General features: G+C 37.2%; 2 protein-coding genes across 2 annotated transcripts in view; both read left to right on the top strand.

The window, feature by feature from the left end:
- The first annotated feature begins 1,080 nt into the window (after positions 1 to 1,080).
- rpf2 (ribosome production factor 2 homolog) lies at positions 1,081 to 7,045 on the top strand. The gene is made up of 10 exons (XM_007556014.2): positions 1,081 to 1,222; positions 1,901 to 2,033; positions 2,320 to 2,357; positions 3,010 to 3,049; positions 3,136 to 3,217; positions 3,362 to 3,438; positions 4,374 to 4,473; positions 4,554 to 4,656; positions 5,344 to 5,488; positions 6,631 to 7,045. The coding sequence occupies exons 1-10, from the start codon at positions 1,200 to 1,202 to the stop codon at positions 6,805 to 6,807; spliced, it is 918 nt and encodes a 305-aa protein (XP_007556076.1). The 5' UTR covers positions 1,081 to 1,199; the 3' UTR covers positions 6,808 to 7,045.
- Positions 7,046 to 9,835: 2,790 nt separating this feature from the next.
- Positions 9,836 to 21,026, top strand: part of slc16a10 (solute carrier family 16 member 10) — a 31,695-nt gene continuing 20,504 nt past the window's right edge. Inside the window, exon 1 of the mRNA XM_007556013.2 lies at positions 9,836 to 10,355. Within this exon, the coding sequence (XP_007556075.1) occupies positions 10,034 to 10,355 (322 nt within the window). The 5' untranslated portion in view covers positions 9,836 to 10,033. The remainder of the gene's footprint in view (positions 10,356 to 21,026) is intronic.

Below are 21,026 nucleotides of genomic sequence, written 5' to 3'. Positions count from 1 at the left end.
ATCAGCCTGAGGTCCAGAATCAGTAGGCCACTCGACATCAATCTTTTTGTTCAGGTTTTTGAAATGGATTTGTTGTTTCAGATTATTAATCCATTTTGACATATTTTACAGTGGTACCCCAGAAAAATTTCATAGGGATGGCTAGGCTAGTTAAAATTTTGGAGTGACACAGCTTAAACAAAAATACTTGGAACATTTTATTTGGTTTTACATTTATGTCTTGAAGACTCTATGCTTTTGAACTGAATTATTTAGTTTATCTAGCCCAAATAGTATTTTTAAGAGGGGCTAGCAGTGCACTACTGATCCAGTTAGCCTAATGGTCATGTTTTTGGACTGACTTTTTCTTCTCTGTGGAACCTACACCTGGTCTGTTTTGTTTGGCTGTGGTATCTTCCTGAAGGAAAGCCTTAGCTGAGATGATGCTGCTAATCGTTCTCACAATCCTGCACAGTTTTACTTTTCATGGGCAGAAAGTACTTCTAGAAAGTACTTCTATCAGAAGTACTGATAGAAGTACCCCACTCAGCTGTGGCAGATGACTGCTTGCACTGCACCAAGTTCTGGTTCTGCTGGAGGTTTCTTCCTGTTAAAGGGGAGTTTTTCTTCTTTGCTGTCGCCACAAGCATGCTCGGTATGAGGAATTCCTGTAAAGACAACACAACACAAACGATTGTCTACTGTCAGTACATGCTGGTTCAGGAGGACTGAATGCTGCTAGCCCACGATTCAATGCAATCTGATGGGTTTCCTTAGAAAACTTTAACTAAACTTAATTAACCGTTTGATAAATAGGATCTGTTAGAATGAATGCATTTTAATTAACTTTTTTTTGTGCTAAGTGGCTTGAGATGAGGTGTTGTGAATTGCACTGAAGCTGGAAGACACCAGCGATACCAACTGCGCGACTCCCAGCGTTTTAATGAGAAGGATCATGTCGCCCTCTGACGGACAGAATGTGAATTGTTCACTCTTTTCTGATAAAACATCTCTGATCTTTTTGGTATAACTTGACAGAAGGATCTGAACTGCAGTGTCAGAGTTGTGACTGTGGGTGGCAGTAACACATACAGCGATTTTAACCAAACATATGAGCAAAGAAGAAGCACTTCCTGTTGTCTTCCGGTGCGAAGCTTCACGTGGATATAAGAGCAGCACGAGCGCAGCACTGCTGAACGACAATAATAAAATCTAACAAAATGACGCAGTTAGACGGAATAGTGTAAGTAAACTATGATAACTGTTTTATAGGAAGCTTCTGGGTTTAAATGTCTATTTTTTCCACGTTCATGTAACATTTGCTTGAAAGAAAACTTACACTAACCTGCGTGCTCGCTAGTTAGCTAACTAACTCTTGCTGTATTAGAGACGGTTGTTTTCACGGTAATGGAATTTTAAGCCCACACTCATGAATGTTCTCTAATCTTTAAAGTCTGTAATGTCGAACCGAAACTCGTATTGGTATTACTGGTATTACTGAAGTAGTCACATGTACACGGGTATCTGGTGACTATCTGATGACTTTCTGTCAAGATTGCTGTCATAATTAACGTCTAGGCTAACGGTTTCCACAGTGACACAAGTTTTGTGTTTGTAACACATGTCAACACAAAGCCAGCAGTTGGCATAGAGAAACCCTTACTGACCAGCGTTCATCAGGCGTCTATGAGCATAACAATGACCTGGTCTTTCTGTTTCTAAAATAATTTTTCTCAAACGTTTAGCTGACAAATTTCAAATAAGTAGCTTATTTAAATACAAAATGTCATGTTTTTAAACTCTTTTCCTATAAGTACTATACAATTACGGATTTTAAATGTCTTAAAACACCACTGCCTCTCTGCCATAACCGTGATGTAGCTCTGGTGGTTTACCTTTTGCCTTTTCTTGGTTTCTTCAGAAAACCGAAAACAAAGCGGTCAAAGCGTTTCTTGGAGAGCAGAGCGCCCAAACTAATTGAGGATGTGAAGAACACCATGATCATGAAAGGAGGAAACACCAGTCAGACCGTCACTACGGCCCTCAAAGACATAGTAAGCTGCTACTGATGAGGTTATTAAGAGACGCTGTGTTTTTCTGTTTAGTTTCATATGTATAACTCGCTTCAAAACTAGATGGGGAAAAAAACGTGCAAAATTATGCCATTGCTTGTAGTGTTACCTCTATGTGGCTGACACATTTTCATTACAGGGAGAAAGAATAGTAAGCACATAAAGGTGGATCTCAGTATTTGTCTTTTTTTGTCAGATTAGTGAGCTTTGAAAAAAAAAAACTGACAAAATATTATGTAATCTCACAAAAGTGTTTTCTTTTTTGTAGTATTCCTTGAAGAAACCAAATGCTGTGCTGTATAAAAAGTAAGTGAACCTAAAAGCTTATTTGTGACAGATTCAACACATTTAGGAGTATTAGTATGTGTAGGCTGATTTTTTTTAATGCTTGTTGAATCTAATCCACATCTATTGTTGTTTTTCCATGAATGACCTGAAATACGTGAAATCTGAATATCTGAATGGGTAGAATATCCCTTTGTACCAATCTGGTGGTTGAAAAACATAAATAAAAGATTAGAAGCAATAAATATCTCTGTTTATCTATATAATAATTTAGCAGCAAAGTGGATTCTTGAACTGAAAATGTTGTTTATTTTAGCTACATATAGTTAGGTTAAAATCTGATTATCTAATCCTAGACTCTGTAATTAACTTGATTAAAGTCCCGCAATTAATTTCAAGGCTAAAACATGTTATGTTTTTACAACTTGAAAACCGTCTGCTGATCCAGAGTTAGACTTTGACAATACTGACATTCTTGAACAAATAAGGAAATGGAATCAAAAGTCACACAAACGCATTGTAAATGTTTCTGTAGTTGGTAATGGTTTAAGTTAGTTAAACATCCTGCAGTAATTATAGTTGCACATTATGACAAATCAACACTCTTATGACTTATTCAACAGGTATATATATCTATATTCTAAATGGAGGTACTGTTGTGTGTTATTTCCAGAAAGAACATTACTCGGCCTTTTGAGGACTCCACATCCTTGGTAAGTCAGTGTCATGGTTATCTGACTTGCTTCTTTTACAGTTTGAGTTGCTGTATTTCCAGTGTTCCTTGCTGGTCCCTTTTCAGGAGTTTTTCTCCAAGAAATCAGACTGCTCTCTGTTTCTGTTCGGCTCCCACAACAAGAAACGACCCAACAACTTCATATTTGGTAAATCCTGATCATCTGCTACTTGGAGATAACTCTCCATGAGTCTGCAGCATGAAAGTAAAGCTGGCACCATTATTCAGTGTGTGAGATGTGTTTGTTTGCATTGACTGAGGATGGTCTCTCTTTTTTTTTCATACTTTGCAGGTCGAATGTTTGATTTCCATGTCCTGGACATGTTTGAACTCGGAATTGAGAAGTTTATCTCTCTGAGTCAGATCAAGGTAATGGTTTGGTTGGGTTTACCATGGACAGGTGGTGATTAGGGCAGAGATGATTAGTCATGATTAATTGACTATTGAAATAAAAAGTCAACTAATTCAGTCATTGATTTAATCATTAACTGGAAAAAAAAAGCCATTTACTGAAAGAACAACACACAGAACAGTAATTAAGTCAAATGTTTACCAAAAAAAATGCACATTTTGAATTTTGATAAATACACCTTTGTCTATAAATATATTTTATCTAGAAGTACCATTGTTTTAGCTTCACCTGGTTCAACTGCTTTAAAAAAAACACACAATTTCCATCTAAGCACCTTTTGCTGTCCAGTTGTTAATCATTTAATCTAGAGAATACTTAACAGATCTACATTGTATTGATAAGTTGAGCTTTTCACATGTTGATGTTAGAAGAATTATTTAACTGCAGATGTATCTTTTGTTACATGTGATCAATAGCATGGCTAATGCAAGATCAGATTATGGCATTTTAGGGAATACATTTTATCCCATGTTTAAATAAGAAGTTTAATTATTTGTTTATTTGCATTTTCAAAATTGTATAAAAAGGCTTAAGTGGTTAATTGAAAAATATGCAGAATGTGCCAATTTCTTATTTTTATGTTATTAATTGATTACTTAAGTAATCATTAGTTGCAGCTCTAGTTGTGATTTTCAATGTCTGTGACTGAAGTGTTATAAGTAAAATGTTTATGGAAAATGTCTAACGAAAGAGGAGTTCAGTAAAGCTTCGGTGAACCAGGTTCACCTTCTGCTGGGTCAAACATCCAGCTTCTTCTGCTAGAAACACATACAACCTGGTAGAAATGGATTGTATTAATATGACAATATTTTTTCAGTTCTTGTCCTAAGATAACAGCTCCAGCCTCAGAAACAGATCCTAATAAAAACACTGTGTCTTTGTTTGGTTCCAGACCAGCAAGTTTCCTGAAGGAACCAAACCCATGCTCATATTTGCTGGAGAAATTTTTGATACAGACAACGATTACAAACGACTAAAGAGTCTGCTCATAGGTATGCAGAGATCACTCTGAGGGACTGGAGCTCATTACTGCCATGCAGCTGCTCTGCTGATTTATTTGTTTGTCTGTCAGACTTCTTCAGAGGCCCCACGGTGCCTGCAGTGCGTCTGGCAGGTTTGGAGCACGTTCTGCACTTCACCGCCCTGGAAGGAAAAATTTATATGCGCAGTTACAGGCAAGTAAAGGACATGATCCTTAATCCCTTCAGATGCCACGCACTCTGTAGTCGACGTGACTCTTTTTCTGGGTTTAAACCATTAAAAAAACTTATGGAATTTGTAATTTACATTATAAATGTAAATTACATTTTGCTGATTAGTTTCTTATTAACCTATGACAATGAAGTTCAGACTCTTAACAACAGAAAAAATGAACATGGGTATGAAACTATAGCAGGGAAGGTGTGATGTATCCATCAAAAATATACATTTATGTTCATGGTAGACTATAAAATGATGTCAGTATTTGAAGTTATTTTGAAAATATTTTCTGACATTAAATTGTAGGATTATAAGTTAAGAGGTCATCCCAACGGACATCAGGAATTTGGATGCATTATCTAACATTTAATTATTTACTATAATCACACAAAATAAAAAGTATCTAAGCATTTAGTGTCTAATTTGTGGTTTTAAAATGATCTTATTTTGTGTTTTTTCCTGATTGAATTTATATTCTCATATTTGCTTGAACTGCTAGTAGATGGAGACAAATCTGATATTGGCTGTTTGGATTTAAGAAATAAAGCAAGTGAGAACAAGATTGAGATGTATATTGTGAGAAGTGAAGGAAGTTCAGTTTTTAGTAGTTTTTAGTGTACCAGAGGCTCTGCAGTAACAGGCGTGTCATTGTGGGGCTGCAGGTGTCTTTTGAAGAAGTCTGGGTGTCGCACGCCCAGGATTGAGCTGGAAGAGATCGGCCCATCGTTCGACTTTGTCATGAGAAGAACACATCTGGCGTCAGACGACCTGTACAAGCTGGCTCACAGGCAGCCCAAAGCCCTGAAGGTAAACCTGACTGCTTGCTGCTGCTAATGACAACATACAGCAGGCATCTCAGTGGATTAAAGCATCAGAGAGCAGATGATCTATTTAAAAAATTATTGTAAACTTAAGACTTGAGACCCAGTTTAGACTTTGGTTCTGAAGACTTGACTTTGTCTTGTGGTCTGAGACTCAAGTCTTCATTGTAGTTTTTATCTGGTGTGATGAAGAGTGACAGGAAGCTGGTATGTTAGCTGCAGACTGCAGCAGCTGCACGTTTTACTCTGAACGTATTGGTTATTAGTAATTGGTGAATTATTGGACATTAATGACTTGGAACCATCTGTTCATGTTAGCTGTAGCTTCATAATAATGATCTGAACACTGTTTAATGACTGAATCATTTCAGAACAAAATAATAATCTCTTGCTGCTAAGATAGCTACAACATTTCAAAGACACTTCCTGCTAAAAATGCCAAAATAAAAGCACTTCCTGTTCTGTTCACTCACAAGTTACATTTTTGTCTTGTACATTATGTTGTAATTTTTACCTTAAATTTGAAAATCTTTACTGTTCAGATTAGTTTTAGTTGTGGATGTAGGAAATGTCTCCCAGAATTACTAAAGCTTCTCCGGGTCACTGTACGGTTGTTATGGTACTAATATTTCACACTTGGCATCGATACAAGGAAAATTACTCAATGCCATTTTTGATACAGTGGCAAAATTTTTCAGAAGAACAGGATTCTTTCTACTAATGAGCAAAAAATATGATTAATTAAAGTATAACTCCATTTAAACTTACTTTATTGGGGCAAAGCCAATAATTGGGGAACAATTCAATTGTAGTAATACATAATTTCAAAATTTGACTTCCCTTTGTTACCACAACAGTAGACAAGATACAAGATAACACAATCCATGGCAACACTATATATATATATATATATATATATATATATAAAAGCAGCCAAAGTACTTAATTCAGTTCTAAGAACTAAAATGTTTTAAGACGTTTTTATGTGTAATGTCTGTAAATGTCCTCAAGATGGTGGTAGAGGGCACCTTACTATGCAGTGTAAAATGAAAACCTTGTCCAGCTTGACAGTTCTGATGTTAAAACACCTGTTTTTTGTTGTTGTTGTTGTTGTTTTTATTACTACAGCCAAAGAAGAAGAAGAACATTTCCCATGATGTTTTTGGAACCTCGTTTGGCCGGGTGCACATGCAGAAACAGGATCTGTCCAAGCTGAGAACGAGAAAGATGAAGGGCCTGAGGAAGAGGAAAGGGGAGGTGGTTGATGAAGATCAGGAACCTAAAGTGGCCAAAGTGGAGAGCTGAAGCCATGGAGGTGGATTCATGGATATCAGCTCATGTGTTGCCATCAGGGCCTCCTGGCATGTGAGCAGCCTCCAGTCCACTGCAGACCCATATGTGGGTCCTTTTTCATGTGACTTTCAGGAAGTCAGAGAACGTTCCAACATCTCCTAGTTATCACGTTGTAGAAATATTTCAATCAGTTTTTTTTTGTCTACATCATTTAAAAGGAAAATAAATAAATTAATTAAAAAAATCTCAACGTTTAGACTTTGTAATTTTATTCGGAACCCAATAGTTTCCAACCCATGCTCGCTGCTCCTAAATGACAGTGCCAAAGATTCCAGGTCAACGTTGAAGCACAATAGTGCAAATCTCAATCTAAAATAGTCCTGGTGTAATGAAGCTTTAAAAAATATTTTTAAGGATTTCTTGAGGTCTGACCAGTATTAAGTATTTAAGATTTTGAACCAGAGATGGTCAAATACTGTGTAGATTCATAAATATGAAATACCCCTTAAACGTAGTGTTAAAACAAAAGCTTTCAATCAGATACAGAATTTTCTATCACCAGCTAATCATGGAGTTCAGCAACATGATCCCCCTGCACACCACAGGAAGGCGCCTGTTGGCCCCTTAATGGACACACGCAGTAGTAAACTTCTTCAGGGCACAACTTGCATTATTTTAAAATCTGTCTTGTTTCTCCCCAGGTGTCTGGGCAGACAGCCATGTCACCCATTTCTGAAACCGCCATTTTGGCCAACAATAATTTTTCACTTGGAGAATATTATTGATTTTTTTTAAAGTGTTAATGATAAAATGGTCAAAGCACAATTGTATCAACAGTTCAGATAAGTACATGTTTGGAAAAGTGTTATATGGGAAATAAATACATTTCAGTATTTCTGCTGGCAGCTATCAACAATTAGACTAAAAATTAGATGCAGCTTCCTGAATAAATCAGGACAGTAAACAACAGTGTCTACTCACTGCAGATGGAGCAGTCTGGAGGCTTTTCACACTCATTTGCAACATGCATCAGCAGGAAATTAAGTTCTGGTTTATCAATGATGACACGTACTTTCAAATTAATCTGGAGGGTTTGCTTTTCAAACTGATTCCGACCTTTGATCCCTGGACAGATGGAAGCACATTCCCTGTGTTCAGTTCATTTTATGGAAAGGAAAATATTCTAAAACTGTTCCCAACAAGTGTTCCAGATTAATGCTTCCTGTATATGTATGGACAGACTGAAATTAGAAAAGGGTAAGCAGTATGCACTAGTTATTTGTCTTGTAAGTAGTTTATAGATTTAAGATTCTTTTCCAACCTCCAAGAGATGTTCTGACAAGTTTATATTTTATTTGGCAATCACCAATTCAGACCAGATTCCCTTCTCCTGCTGGTGGAAAATCATCCCCTCAGAATGATGCTGCCAATGGCACCATGTTCACAGTGGCGTCGGTGTGTGCAGTGCAGCCATAAAGTTCAGTTTTGGTCTTATCTGATCGGAGCACCGTCCTCTACATCATGTGACCTGCATGACTGGTGGTGTTTGATTCAAAAGGCAGATTTGTCTTACTGATGCTGTACTATTTACTTACTCAATTAATCTTGTGTATTTATTGCTTTGACTCAGATATTTCAACCTTAACAGTAAAGTTCCAAACACTTACTCCAAATTGGGACTTTTTCTTTTAGTACATGGGGTCAACATTTGGTTCTTATATTGCAAAAAAAGAGAAAAGATTTGACAAAAGCAATAAAATTAACAAAAAAGTAAATAAATAAAAAATGGTCCAGCCTAGATTTTATGGCGGACCAAACTACTTCGACTTATTTTATCAACTTTTCACAGATGTCTGGTTGGCTTTGTTTCTAAATTGTTATTCATTACTGTAAATTGTTTCTAGCTTGCAAATTGAATTTCTAAAACTTCATATTGTTCAATATTGTAACACAAATTACAGTGCTACAAAGACTCACAATATTTGGACAGAATTGCAGACAAAAATGTTCTTTGTATAACACTTTAGTCAGCAGATTCCAGCCTTCAAAATATTAGCTTTCAGATGTGTTCGGTAAATGACTAATGCCGTAGTCATATATTCATTAAATTAGAATATGGATTCGGATGAGGCCTGTTGGTCAGATCAAAAGTACTTTTTGAAAATAGAGTTTCAGCAGGTATACCTTTCATTTATATAATAAATGAAAGGTAATGATGTTTTTCAACAGCTAACACATCCCAGTCTTTTGTTGTCCAGCCTTTCTAAACCCACTGGTAAAAATCTGAATATTAACCGCATCGCAGAGTTCAAAGCGTTAGAGAAAAAGTAGCAGTCCGGAAATTACAACACTTTAAAAACTTAAAATATAAAATACAATGACAGAAATCAGGTTCTGTGAGTTAACGAAATGAATTAGTTTCCTGACTCATAACATGAACCACTGTTAACTGTGTTTCAGTCTATATTGGAATGTTTATTTTTGTATTTTAAAAAAAAACAAGTTTCTTTGCATCTTTTAATGCATCTTTCAAATATTGTATGAAAAAGGCTGAAGGAGTTAAATAAAAACTCTCTAGAATGTGCCATCTTTTTTATCTGATTAATCAATTAATCTTCAGAATAATTGATTGAATGATCGATTGCTAAAATTATAAGTTGCAGCCCTAAAGGAAATTATCATTTGAAAGCTGCATTTTGGATTTATTCAGACTATCCTTAAGATTTGATTATTGATGTGATGCTTTTGGTTGAAAAAAATAAAATAAAATAAAATCTGCTAGGGGCCAACAACTTTGCTTGGATCCTTTCCAGTTGTTTTGGGGATACTGGTAAGTAAAGTAGAAGTTCCTGATGCCGGATCAGTTTCCTCTGTGGAATTCTGTAATATTGATAATCAAACGGGACGTCTCGTTTCTCCAGAACTCTGCATAGTTAGAAATGTGACTCCTCTGATGCAATGCGTGGCCCTCAGCATCCAATGAGCTGCGGGGTGCCCCGGAGCCCCGCCCCTCGACGATGTCTATTTATAATTTTGCCACAGCAGCTTTTTGACAGTTATTACCCTCTCTGTTAGCAGAACCTCAGGAACCACAGCCATATCTCAATGAACGCAACCTCACCTTGACCCAGGGCTGCCCGTTATTGTTCCGACAACTTCACTTTCATCTCCCTGAGCCTCCGTGAGAAACTCCTCCAACTTTTTCCTTCTCTAAGCTGCTTCATCTTCAAGAGAAACAATGACAGAGGGGAACAATGTGACGGAAAGTGACAACAAAGACACTACCGCCGGAGACGTCCCTGCGGAGGAGAAGAATGCGGAGGAGGAGAAGAAGGAGAACGGAGAGTGTAAGGTGGACTTGGTGGAGAAAGCCTCTCCTCCTGCGGCGGCGGAGGTCGAGTTCGTCCACCCCGAGGGCGGCTGGGGCTGGGTGGTCATGCTGGCATCCATGTGGTGCAACGGCTCGGTGTTCGGGATCCAGAACTCCTTCGGCATACTGTACGTGTCCCTGTTGAATGAGTTCAGTTCGAAGGACGGCGTGGACATGAGCTCCAAAACCTGTGAGTAGATTCAGCTTACTGTCAGTGTCAGTCCTGGGGTGAGACCGTGAAGACATGGAGTTGAACCAGCAACCTTTGTAGCAGCAACTTCAACACAAGCACACTCTGTCCTTTCATCTGCTGCATTTCCTTAGGCTCATTTTCTCACATTTAGTTATTACTGAACTTACTGTAAGTGCTAATGACACCTACAGAAAGAAAGAAAAGAAGTTGTTTCCTGCTGTGACGAGGGGAAACAACCCACACAAGTCAAACAAAAGAGCAGTGGTCCAAGTTAATATGACTACAATAACTGTTGGGGGAAATCTCCTCTGCTCTTAGCTTCATAGAATTATACATTGCTAAATATTTAATTTAAGCTTTTACTATTTTTTTCATTACCCATGGTATAATGGGTATGTAATAAGAGCTATTTGCAGCTAATAATAAATAAATAAATAAATAAATAAATAAATAAATAAATAAATAAGATCTACAGCTGCAAAAATATTAAAAGGTATATTTTTATGCTATAGTAAAAAGAAAAACAGATGCTAGTCTAATTTACTTGGAACATTCATCCACAAGGCAACTCAGAGGAATGGATGGATAGAAAATGAAATTAAAGAGAAAAAATAATCTCATGAAATGACAGTAAAGGTTGACTGCATGTTAAAACAGAATCATTCCTCAGACATGAAGTATTGTTTGACCTTTTTTGGGAACTCTGGTAAACAATAAGACTTTTGAGTCCCCTTTTTAAAAAAACAACCACTCTCTGTACATCTCGAGTTTTCAGTGGGTTGATTCCAGAGCTGAGGAGCATAGATGTTAAATTATGTCTCTGTGTGTTCTGGATCCAGAGTCATCACGTTTGTCTAATGGTTTTACGGGTCTTGATAGGTAACATCCAACAAACATGATAAATGTCACTGATTTTAAACTTGTAATGTTTTACAATTAAGGGCCATGATGACTTAAAAACTAGTGAAATATGATTCATTTTCTATATCCCAGTCTTGGTTTTTGAATACTCTGAGCTGCCTGATTTGGTTGATGAAACACATTGATATTGAAAGCATGGATTTGTTTTTCTGTGTCCTGTTTATTCTTTTCAGTTTATTCTCATTATGTTTCTAAGACAGTAATACAATAATTTAGTAACAGAGTTTGTTGTTAATACTATATCCCATAATTACACCAACGTTTCTTCTTCATGCTCTTTGGTGTTTTGGCCTAGTGAAGTTGGTTCAGTACTGATTTCGAACTGTGTATGGAATTGGAAGAAATGCTGACCCATTTGCTCACATAGTGCACAGAATCCAACTTTAATGGAGGGGCGGTGGTGCAGATACATAAAGTTGCATGTTATCAGCATTTGATCATAGGTGTCATAATTTTCTGTGAAGTGAACCAAGAACACAGCCTTGAGAACCCCATATGTGATCCTTACTGACTTAGATTTCCAACTGCCAAATGAAAAAGTAGTCTGGATTTCCAAAATAAGATGTGAATCCCAGCCTTGAGCTTACATCCTCTGAGTGAATTGCTTATCAGATTTAGGCTTTGAATGATTTAAAAAAACAAAGCAAAGTAAAAAAAAACTATTTTATTCCTTTCTGAAATAATTATATATGAATACATTTTCTTCAATCCCCAGTGGGTGGAAATGTAGATACACCTGAATCACCTAAATTTGTAATTAAAAAATGCTCAAAGTTCTATAATGTTTTTTTTTTCCTTCTTTTTTTCCTTATCAAGGCCAAAGTGACTCTTGTTGGTTATCTTTCTTTACTGAAGCCATAATGACTTCTTTTTTGCAAGGAAAACCGAATGTATTCTGGAGAAACGTTTTTAGCGGATAAGACTTAAACCGAACAACACTATCAGTTGTCAAACATGGTGGTGGTTGCATCATGCTGTGGGTCTTCTGAACTAGTTTTAAAATCAAGACAAAAATCACCTCAAATCAGCAGCTGAAAGAGTGAAAGCTGGCCCAGTGAACCCAAACACATAAAAAGTGATTTTGGAATAACTAAATTCTTTTTTGGTATAGATTTACCAAGATCTTACTAATTCACAGAATTCATTTTTCTGCATATCTCTTTGGTCTAAAGCTGTACACAGTAGAAGACTGACAGGAGTTAGACAGGAAAAGGTCATAATGGGGAATTTGTGTGAGTGTTTGTGTGTTTGCGTGTGTGTGCATGTGTGTGTGAGTGAGTGAGAGAGAATGGATTTGTCCATGAATAATGTAATTATGGCCTTGCTGTTCCACTGTGATTATAGCCACCTGTTATTGATGCTGCCGTCTGAAAGATGAGCATGTAGGATTAAAAACAGCACAAAGAAGCTGTTGGCTTTCTGTTTCCTGAACATCTCAGAAACCCATTCTGGTGCTGCAGCTTATTATGTTTGGGAAAGCCTGACAGAAAGCTTGACACTACCACAGTCCTCAGCTTCTAAAGGATGAACTGATATTTAACTCTGTTAGAGATAAAATTGTGATGCAACAGGAATGTGAAATTAAGATGTTAGAAACAGCAACAAGTTTTGGTTGTTGCATATTTTGTCATGATTTGCTAGATCTCTTCAGCAGTTGAACTCTGGTTTCAGTAAGTTTAAAGAATCTTCAAAGCTCCAGCTCTTGCTCAACCCCCTGTATGAGGCTGTAAAAACGTGCAGTATCTCATATGATGACTGGAGGCATGGTCATGTGTGAAGAGGGCATTGACACCAGGGATCAAGGTTCTGTTTTCTGTTATCTTTTCAAACCCAGAACCATTCTGTGAGATGCAATCTATAATAGAACATGTAAACTAGACTGCTATTCTTCTTATATTTTGTAAAAGAACAACCATACTTGTTATAATATCTTAAATAATTATCTGAAAACTAGTACACTGATTTTAAATATCAGCTCAGTTTTCAGTTGTTTTCGTGACAGAGATATCTTCATCTTAGATGTGTTTTCTAGAGGTTCACCAGTTGCAGTTTTCTGGCCAATCTCCGATTACCGATTTTTTAAAAAGCCTTACCTGCCGATTCCAATTTTGACCAATACCAATTTTTTTTTGCCTGGGCTGTTGCTCAAAATAGCAAGAACGTTACTGAATTGGCAACAGTGGGGAAACTATTGTTAACTGTAAATGTGCAGACATGACCTGGTGGGCCGGTCAATCAGCCAAACCTCTCTCACAGGAGAGCAGAGGACACTGGTTAATTTTTAGACCTTTGCCGAGGTAGATAAGATCGTCTTTACATGTAAAAATCTATTTCTCAAAATTAATCGGCACTGATGAGTTGGCTGGCTGATGAATCGGTGCACCACCAGTGTTTTCTATGGTCATGTTAGACTGATTTTATTATAGACCAGAAGGTTGTTGTTAAAATTAAGTTCTTAAGCCAAAACTACACTCAGACTCATCATTTAAGCTATAATATCCACTCAACTCACTTTGAGTAGATACTTTTACTCATTGCATGGGGTGTAGAAATATTAAATAAAAGTGGCCGGAGAATAATGCCTTGAGGAACCCCACAAGATATCTTGCTTTGCTCAGCTTTTCTTTGCGAAATCAGCCAAATCATGAACAAATTAACCACAGGTGTTCTTGCTAAATATTTTAACCTGTCTTCTATGATTTAATGTGTCAGTGGTTACTATTTGCCTATAAATATGTTGTAATGTTGCATTCTGTCTGATATGAGCCTGATGTAAAGCTAGCAAAGCTATGATGTGAGCTTCAGAATCAGAATTGTAGTATTCCTTAAATGCTGATGGTTGAAGTGAAGCTTGTTGAGACCAGTCTGGAAATGTGAGCTGCAGGGGTTCAATGACTTGGGGACTTCCATAAAAACATTTAACCTAATATGTAACTGTTGTTTACTTTAGTGTATATTCATATGTAAAAATGAAAAGCCAGCTTTTGGTCGTTTTATTTGCTTTGCCAGTCATTTAGTATGTTCACTCCCTGACACACTTAAATTCATTTTGCCTTTATTAGCTTGTCTTAAAGCGATATGGAAAATATTGTTTTGGGACTTTATGGTTCTCTTTCTGTTTTCTGTTTTAGTTTAGTCTTTTTTCAGTTCCAGAGCATTTATTTTGCTCACGTGATGGATGTGATGTACATCTTGCGCTATCTGATGAGTGTTTAACTTTTCTCTCACTGGATCTATGTGACAGCGCTATTATTTCCAGCTGTTCTGCAGCTGTCCCTGTCTGTTCTCAAACTGGTTCTCGGTGCTTCCCTTAAATATAAATCACAAACACAGAACTCCAGGGATGCTGCCTCCAAGTTTAAACTTGTTAAACTTGTTAGACTCCTTTGTTAAACTGCATAAACCTTTACCATGAAGGTAGATTAGCTATCTAGATAAGCAAGATTTGCTGTAGTGCAATATGAACTCATTGGTATTAATCTGCAGAGTTCTATGGAGCCTTACAGAAATGCAGCAATGCTTATGATGTCACAGAATGGCTGACGCTCAGAGTAGGAAGCCCTGCTTTAGAAGTGGCTGCTACAGGAAAAGTTAACTGTGCATTTCCGGTAATGTCTTTACTCATTGACGTAAGCACACATCGACTCATTGACGTAAGCACACATCGACTTATGTTGTTCCTGAATGTGCTTGTCTCTGTGAAGTACTACTTGAACGTCTGCATTCAACAACAAGCCTTCCTGTCGTGAGAAGTTAAACCTAAAGGAAATAATAGGCCACTTGACGAATCTAAAGTTGGACCCTGGAGTAAAGGAAGTGCAGTAAAGGCCAAGAGGCTTGATATAATAAACATAGTGAATCAATAGAGTTTGGGTTTGACTTTGTAATGACAAACATTTTTAACAACTAGAAAAGACAGAAACTTTGTTAGATACATGTGAAAAAATCAGGATGACAACTAAAATATTCAGTTGTTAATGAAGAAATGTTCACATCCTGATGTCTTCACTGCAAAAACACAAAATCTTACCAAGTATTTTTGGAAATACTTGGTAAGTATTTCCAAAAATACTAACTTTCTGCACAAAGTTAGCTGTGCAGAAAATGACATCTTGGTAGAACAAATACTTTTGATAATGTTCTGTCCTGTAACATGCTGGAATTGAATCAGAGTATACTTTCAGTTCATCTACACAAAAAGGGAGGGGAGGGGGGAACAACTTTAAAATGATAAATGATTTAAAGATTCTGAAGGCTATAAACTGTTTTTATAAAACTTTCAATTATCTCCATACACTGAGAGGCTGATGTGTCTTATCCCTATTCTTAGGTATAAGTTATATCCCTAGGAATACAACTTATTATTGGCTGTTTGTTACAAGTTTTCTAGGTGTGAAAAGTCATCAGTGCACATTATTTAGAATAATAAAAACGAAGCCTGGTTCATTGAGAGCAAAATACTGAGTTTTAAGATGTAAACCGTATTCAAAATTTATTTAGATTGCCACACATATTTGTTCATTAATTGATATGAGTTGGTATTAATATTTTACTTTATTACAGAAGTGATGCACCAGCAAGCTAAACTTGACTTAAGTTTAACTTTTAAAGAAAATGGTGATTTGAGCCAGGTTGGCTTGGTCACAGTCACAGCATAGAGAACTTTGAATTTCAAATGCATGTCAGTAAAAACGTGACACATTAACTTATGAAGCATAAAAAAGTCATTGTCATGAACCTATTGTCATGTTTTTAGGTCATTACATAGACGCTGATCTCGGCAGCATCTATGTAAGAACGCTGATTCCTTACTGCTCAGCAATCTCTCACATGTCTTCTTCATGCAGGCAGAAGAAAGAGGAACCTTTTTCCATGACACGAGTTAAACCTCCCTCTGTTTATCTTTAAGACAGCAATTTTTCTTCCGTAGGCGCCACCCAACTCCTACTTTTCTTTTCCGTTTTCTTCCTTGCTTGTATTCTGCTTCACTGTCTGTGACATGTAAATGTGAGGTTTTCCCTCTTTTCCCACTCTTTAAACTCAAGACATGTTTAAAGTGGTCTTACGTAAGACTGACTGGACAATTAGTTTATTTAAAAATGTAAAATATATACACATATAATGTGAATGCTATTGCAGTGATGTAATAGCATTCACATGCTACTTAAAGCTATTTAAAATAACTTTAATTAAAAAAAATCCAAAAATACATTTTAAATGGACCTTTTCATAGGTGAAAGTTCATATACAAGGAAGATAGTCTATGCCAGACCTCACTGGAGTCACATCACAGCACCTTCATCTGTAGATTGAGACCACTTGTGACAGGCAGCAGGTCTTTTTCACTTATCCATTGATCAGTGTAATTCTCAAAACATGGAACTATACTGGATCAGTAAAAAATAACTTCTCTCTATTGTCTTCTTGGTTATTATCTTCATTACTGTCAGTGTCATCGTGTTTCTCTCAGGTAATTTTATCTATCTTTGGGGTAAGGTCCAACCTGATATCTAAGTACATCCTTCATCACTAAGCTATAAGATAAACTGAGATCATAAAATCTCATTATGATGGGTTAGTAGGAATAGATTACATCCCTCAAGTCTTGTGTACCGATAGAAAGAATGTAAACAAAAGATACAACTGCAAGAAACCTTGAACTTCTGACATTAAATGGAAAGATTCCCTAATCGATGGTTGATGATTTACTGTTTGACGCCTGTAGCTGTGGGCAGTTTTTGCTCTTTCTACAGTCTTTGCAAACAGAAGCTGCATAAATCCCAGGCTTAATGACCACCTCTGGCACATTAATGTAGGTAGTTACACATTAAACAAAACGAAACCCACCTGAGTGTGCTGTGAGCAGCGCAGCATACCAAAGCACATGTCGCAACATGATTCTTTCTCACAGTCAAGCACACAATCTCTAGAAGCACCACATGCCGTCTGGGATGGTTAGAAACTTTGGAATCAAAACACTGGTGAATTGATGCTTTGTTGGAGGTTGATTTGTCTGTGTTGTATTTTGTCTTCTCTCTGTTGACTGTGGGTCGGTTCACAACTTACAGACTTGTTTGTGCATGTTTGTCTGTTCTTTGGTGTGGAAAGCTTGATACTTTGAGGCATAGCAGTGATTAGATAGAACTTCTAAAGGCCCTCACATACTCAGGCATACGGTTGAGTTTTTGTCAGTAAGCATACCAATTGCCTGCATTTCTCTTGACAGATTCCTTCATTCCCTTCATTTTGAGGATACTAAGAGGTTTGAGGAGTTAGTTACACACACAAGTGACAGTCTGTGCACCACAAAGTGGAAGTCTGGCTGATGTGCATCCTTTCGACTGGTTATGCCAACTCTCAACCTCATCAGTTTAGTGTCCTGCACAAAACAGTTTGATGTGATCACCGTTTCCCGCCAGGCAGTATACTGTGTGACACAGGGTACGCAGTCTTAAAAATATACCTTTGAGCGGATGTATCTGCTGGATGTCCGCTTTGAGTACGCGCTGACGTCCATGATGTGAAGTATGCCTAGGGCTCTTTAGTCATCTCTAGTTTAAGAAAAGCATGTGTAGGGGTAAATGTAAATAAATGCAACTTAAGAAGATGAAGAATCAGGATATTACATCGTATGCATTATTGTTTTGTTGCTTTTGGGCCTCAAATTTGTCTTCATATTCCTTTGATCTATAGAAGATTTCATGGTACACTCAATAGCTACAAGTTGCACAGGTTTATTCCTGCATACACAGTCCAAATCATCATTCCTCTACCACTATGTTTGATAGTAGGTAAAGCTATTGTTGTTGCATGGACATCAAAGATTACTCCAAAATACGTTGGAAGGCAAAGAAGTTCATTCTTGACTCAACAACCACAATGTTTCCTTCAAGCCCAAATCAGCTCTTGAATGGATTATATGTGCTGATATGTTGTGTTCCCCCCCCCCTGTCCAGACGTTGCATTGTGCATTAGTGCCGAACACATCCTTTTTGGTCTGATGTCCAAAGTCAGTGAACTCATTATTCTTGGAGTTCAGACAGAAGTTTTCTGTATGGTAATTTATTTAACAAAATGAGAGCTGAAATGCAAAATGTGTTTCTGCACTACTCTCATAAGGTCTCATAATATTTCCTCTACATTAAAGCCTGAACTGTAACTAAGTCATCACAACACAATGATTTGTCCCTCCCAGTCTTTTATTTGCAGGTTTGCAGTTGTTTTGATGTCAGTGTCCTGTTGCTCAGTCAAGTCTGGGTCAAGATTCAGGTCCAGAGGTCAGGTACCAATTACATTTGATCCAAGAATAGTTTGGTGAACAGAGGAGTTCATGTTGAGTTCAGGGACTAGAAGCTACCTGGTTTCTGTGAATGCTGAACAAGCCCGTATCAGTAGTCCTCCACCACTGTGTTTTACAGAAGTCTTGTAATTTGTTCTGATGCAGCATTGCAAACCTGAGCTATTCTGCTATTCTGTTTGGACAAATAATAATAATAATAATAATAATAATAATAATAATAATAATAATAATAATAATAATAATAATAATAATAATAATAATAATAATAATAATTAATTCAGTCCTTTTTTATTCTTTCATGAACTTTAACATGCAAACTGTAGCCTGAAGAGTCTGAAAATGAGTTTTTTTTTGTTGCAATTTCTCTGAACATTGACCTCACCATGAATCTCCTCCTGGGAAGAACTGCAGCTGCTCTGAAGGTTTTCCTCTTTGGCCTGGCCTGAACACAGGCCTGAATGCTTCATGAAACAGCAAACTACCAACATTTCTTCTCTAATAAAGCTGATCACTCTTGCTGATGATCAGTCAGGGTGAATGTTTCTGTTAATAAACAAGGATATTGTATAATATTTTGTTGTGTTGCCCAGATTTATAGTTTCCTCTCTCTGAGAAAAAGAATTATATATTTTGTTCTGATCCATAACTCTCAGAATGTTAAAGAGGGTGTACTTACTTAAATGAATAATTTTATCTCAATAGAACATGTGAAATGAGCCTTTGCTCCCATTTGACCACTAACTTCTCCAGTGGCATGATAGTTGTTGACTGAAAACAGTCATTTCTGCTCAACCAATCACGAAGCGAGATCCAGGGGTGGGAACATCCAGTCCATAGATTGGCCTGAGATTGTCAGCCTCAGTGGTCTTCAACATCTGTTAGGAGTTCCAAGTCCGTCCCTCTGGGAATGCCACATGGGGCTATTCATGGGCTTTGTGCCATTAAAAGCCACATTCTTCTTATTTATTCTTGAATGCGCCAACAACCTTTGACCTCGCCAGAGAGCGTTTGCAGACCTTATCTGCACTGTTTTGATGACTCTGCTGACAGAATTTCAATAACAAGACGTCATCTGACCATATTTTGGCTGAACTTTTTTTTTTTCCCCAACGCCTATGAAATAAAAAGCATAAAATAGGAAGTAAGAAATATGAAGCTGGTGTTTTGGCTGTATAGTCGGGTAGAAAATATTATTTTAGTATCAGTGCTTGGGAAAACCTGTTGAGATACTGAAGCCTGGCTGTGACCCAGTGCACATAAACAGGAGGGAAAAGGCCCGTTTCCCCTCTGGTTCACTGCCTTCCTGTCCCAGCTCTGGCACGGTTTCGTAATGGAGAAGCACCATAGTGAGCTGGGTCGAGTTTTGCTTTACAGTAAAGAGATGGATGCTCAGTGTTAGATGTTCTTTGTGTTTTGTTGATTTACCTCGATTCCAACTTGGCATTGCAAATTGAAAAGCAAAAATAACCAGGATGGATCATTCCAGCAGAGCTCAGCATGTTTGAAGCATACAGAGATTAATATTTGACAGGGCATTTGATCTCAGGCGAGAAACATGTGGCTGCAGGTGAAGGTTGTCTACAGATAAAGTCTTGGAAAGTTGCATGTTGGCTGTGCTAAAAATGTTAGACATGAAAGATCAATCTTAAAGCATTGACATATCTTAAATTACAGCCATCATGTCAATGTGTGAAATATTTCATTTTTCAAGTGTGACGTATTCACTTTTTGGATGCCAATACCACGCATCCAAAAAGTGGATGCAAGGTATTAGACTTCAACTGTACTTAATGCCCCCACAGATAATACACAGTTATTGGGAAGAAAAGTATTTACTAGTAATGGATTTCTTCTGTTTTTGCTTTTTGTCTCACTTAATGTCCTCATGGGTTAACAAGACACACAAACAAATGTTTCAAAGATGCAGACAGAAAAAACCCTAACATCAACATCCTTCAAACATCAAGCATCCTCTTTCAAAAGTGCCAAGCTTTTGAAACATTCTGAATCTACTGAAACACATAATACCTAAAAGAGATACTGCAGTTTATCCTCCTCACCCATATAAAAGAAATCTGGGTAAACATCAAGGACTTTACCAAATAATTAAATTCTAAGAATTATACACAATTCTCAGAATAAAGATGCCTACAAAGTGCATCTTTATTTTCAATTTCATTTTTAAAGTTAGACCCAAAAGAGAAATTACAGGACAGTTCAAAGTAAATGACTGTATCATCCTAAAGTCATGAAGTAGACCATACATCACAGAGAGCGCCAGGCAGACACACACAGATCCAACATAACAAGATTCAGAGTTACATGAGAGGACAATCAGTCTGCAGACAACTGCAACATACAGCATATAACAACTCATCCATCAGTTTTACTGCCATGACTTCCTTTCACCATGCTAAACACACGCACACACACACACACACACACAC

The sequence above is a fragment of the Poecilia formosa genome, unplaced genomic scaffold, assembly GCF_000485575.1.
Source record: "Poecilia formosa unplaced genomic scaffold, Poecilia_formosa-5.1.2 Scaffold75, whole genome shotgun sequence".
Classification (NCBI taxonomy): Eukaryota; Metazoa; Chordata; class Actinopteri; order Cyprinodontiformes; family Poeciliidae; genus Poecilia; species Poecilia formosa.
This window is presented reverse-complemented; position numbering and strand designations above follow the sequence as displayed.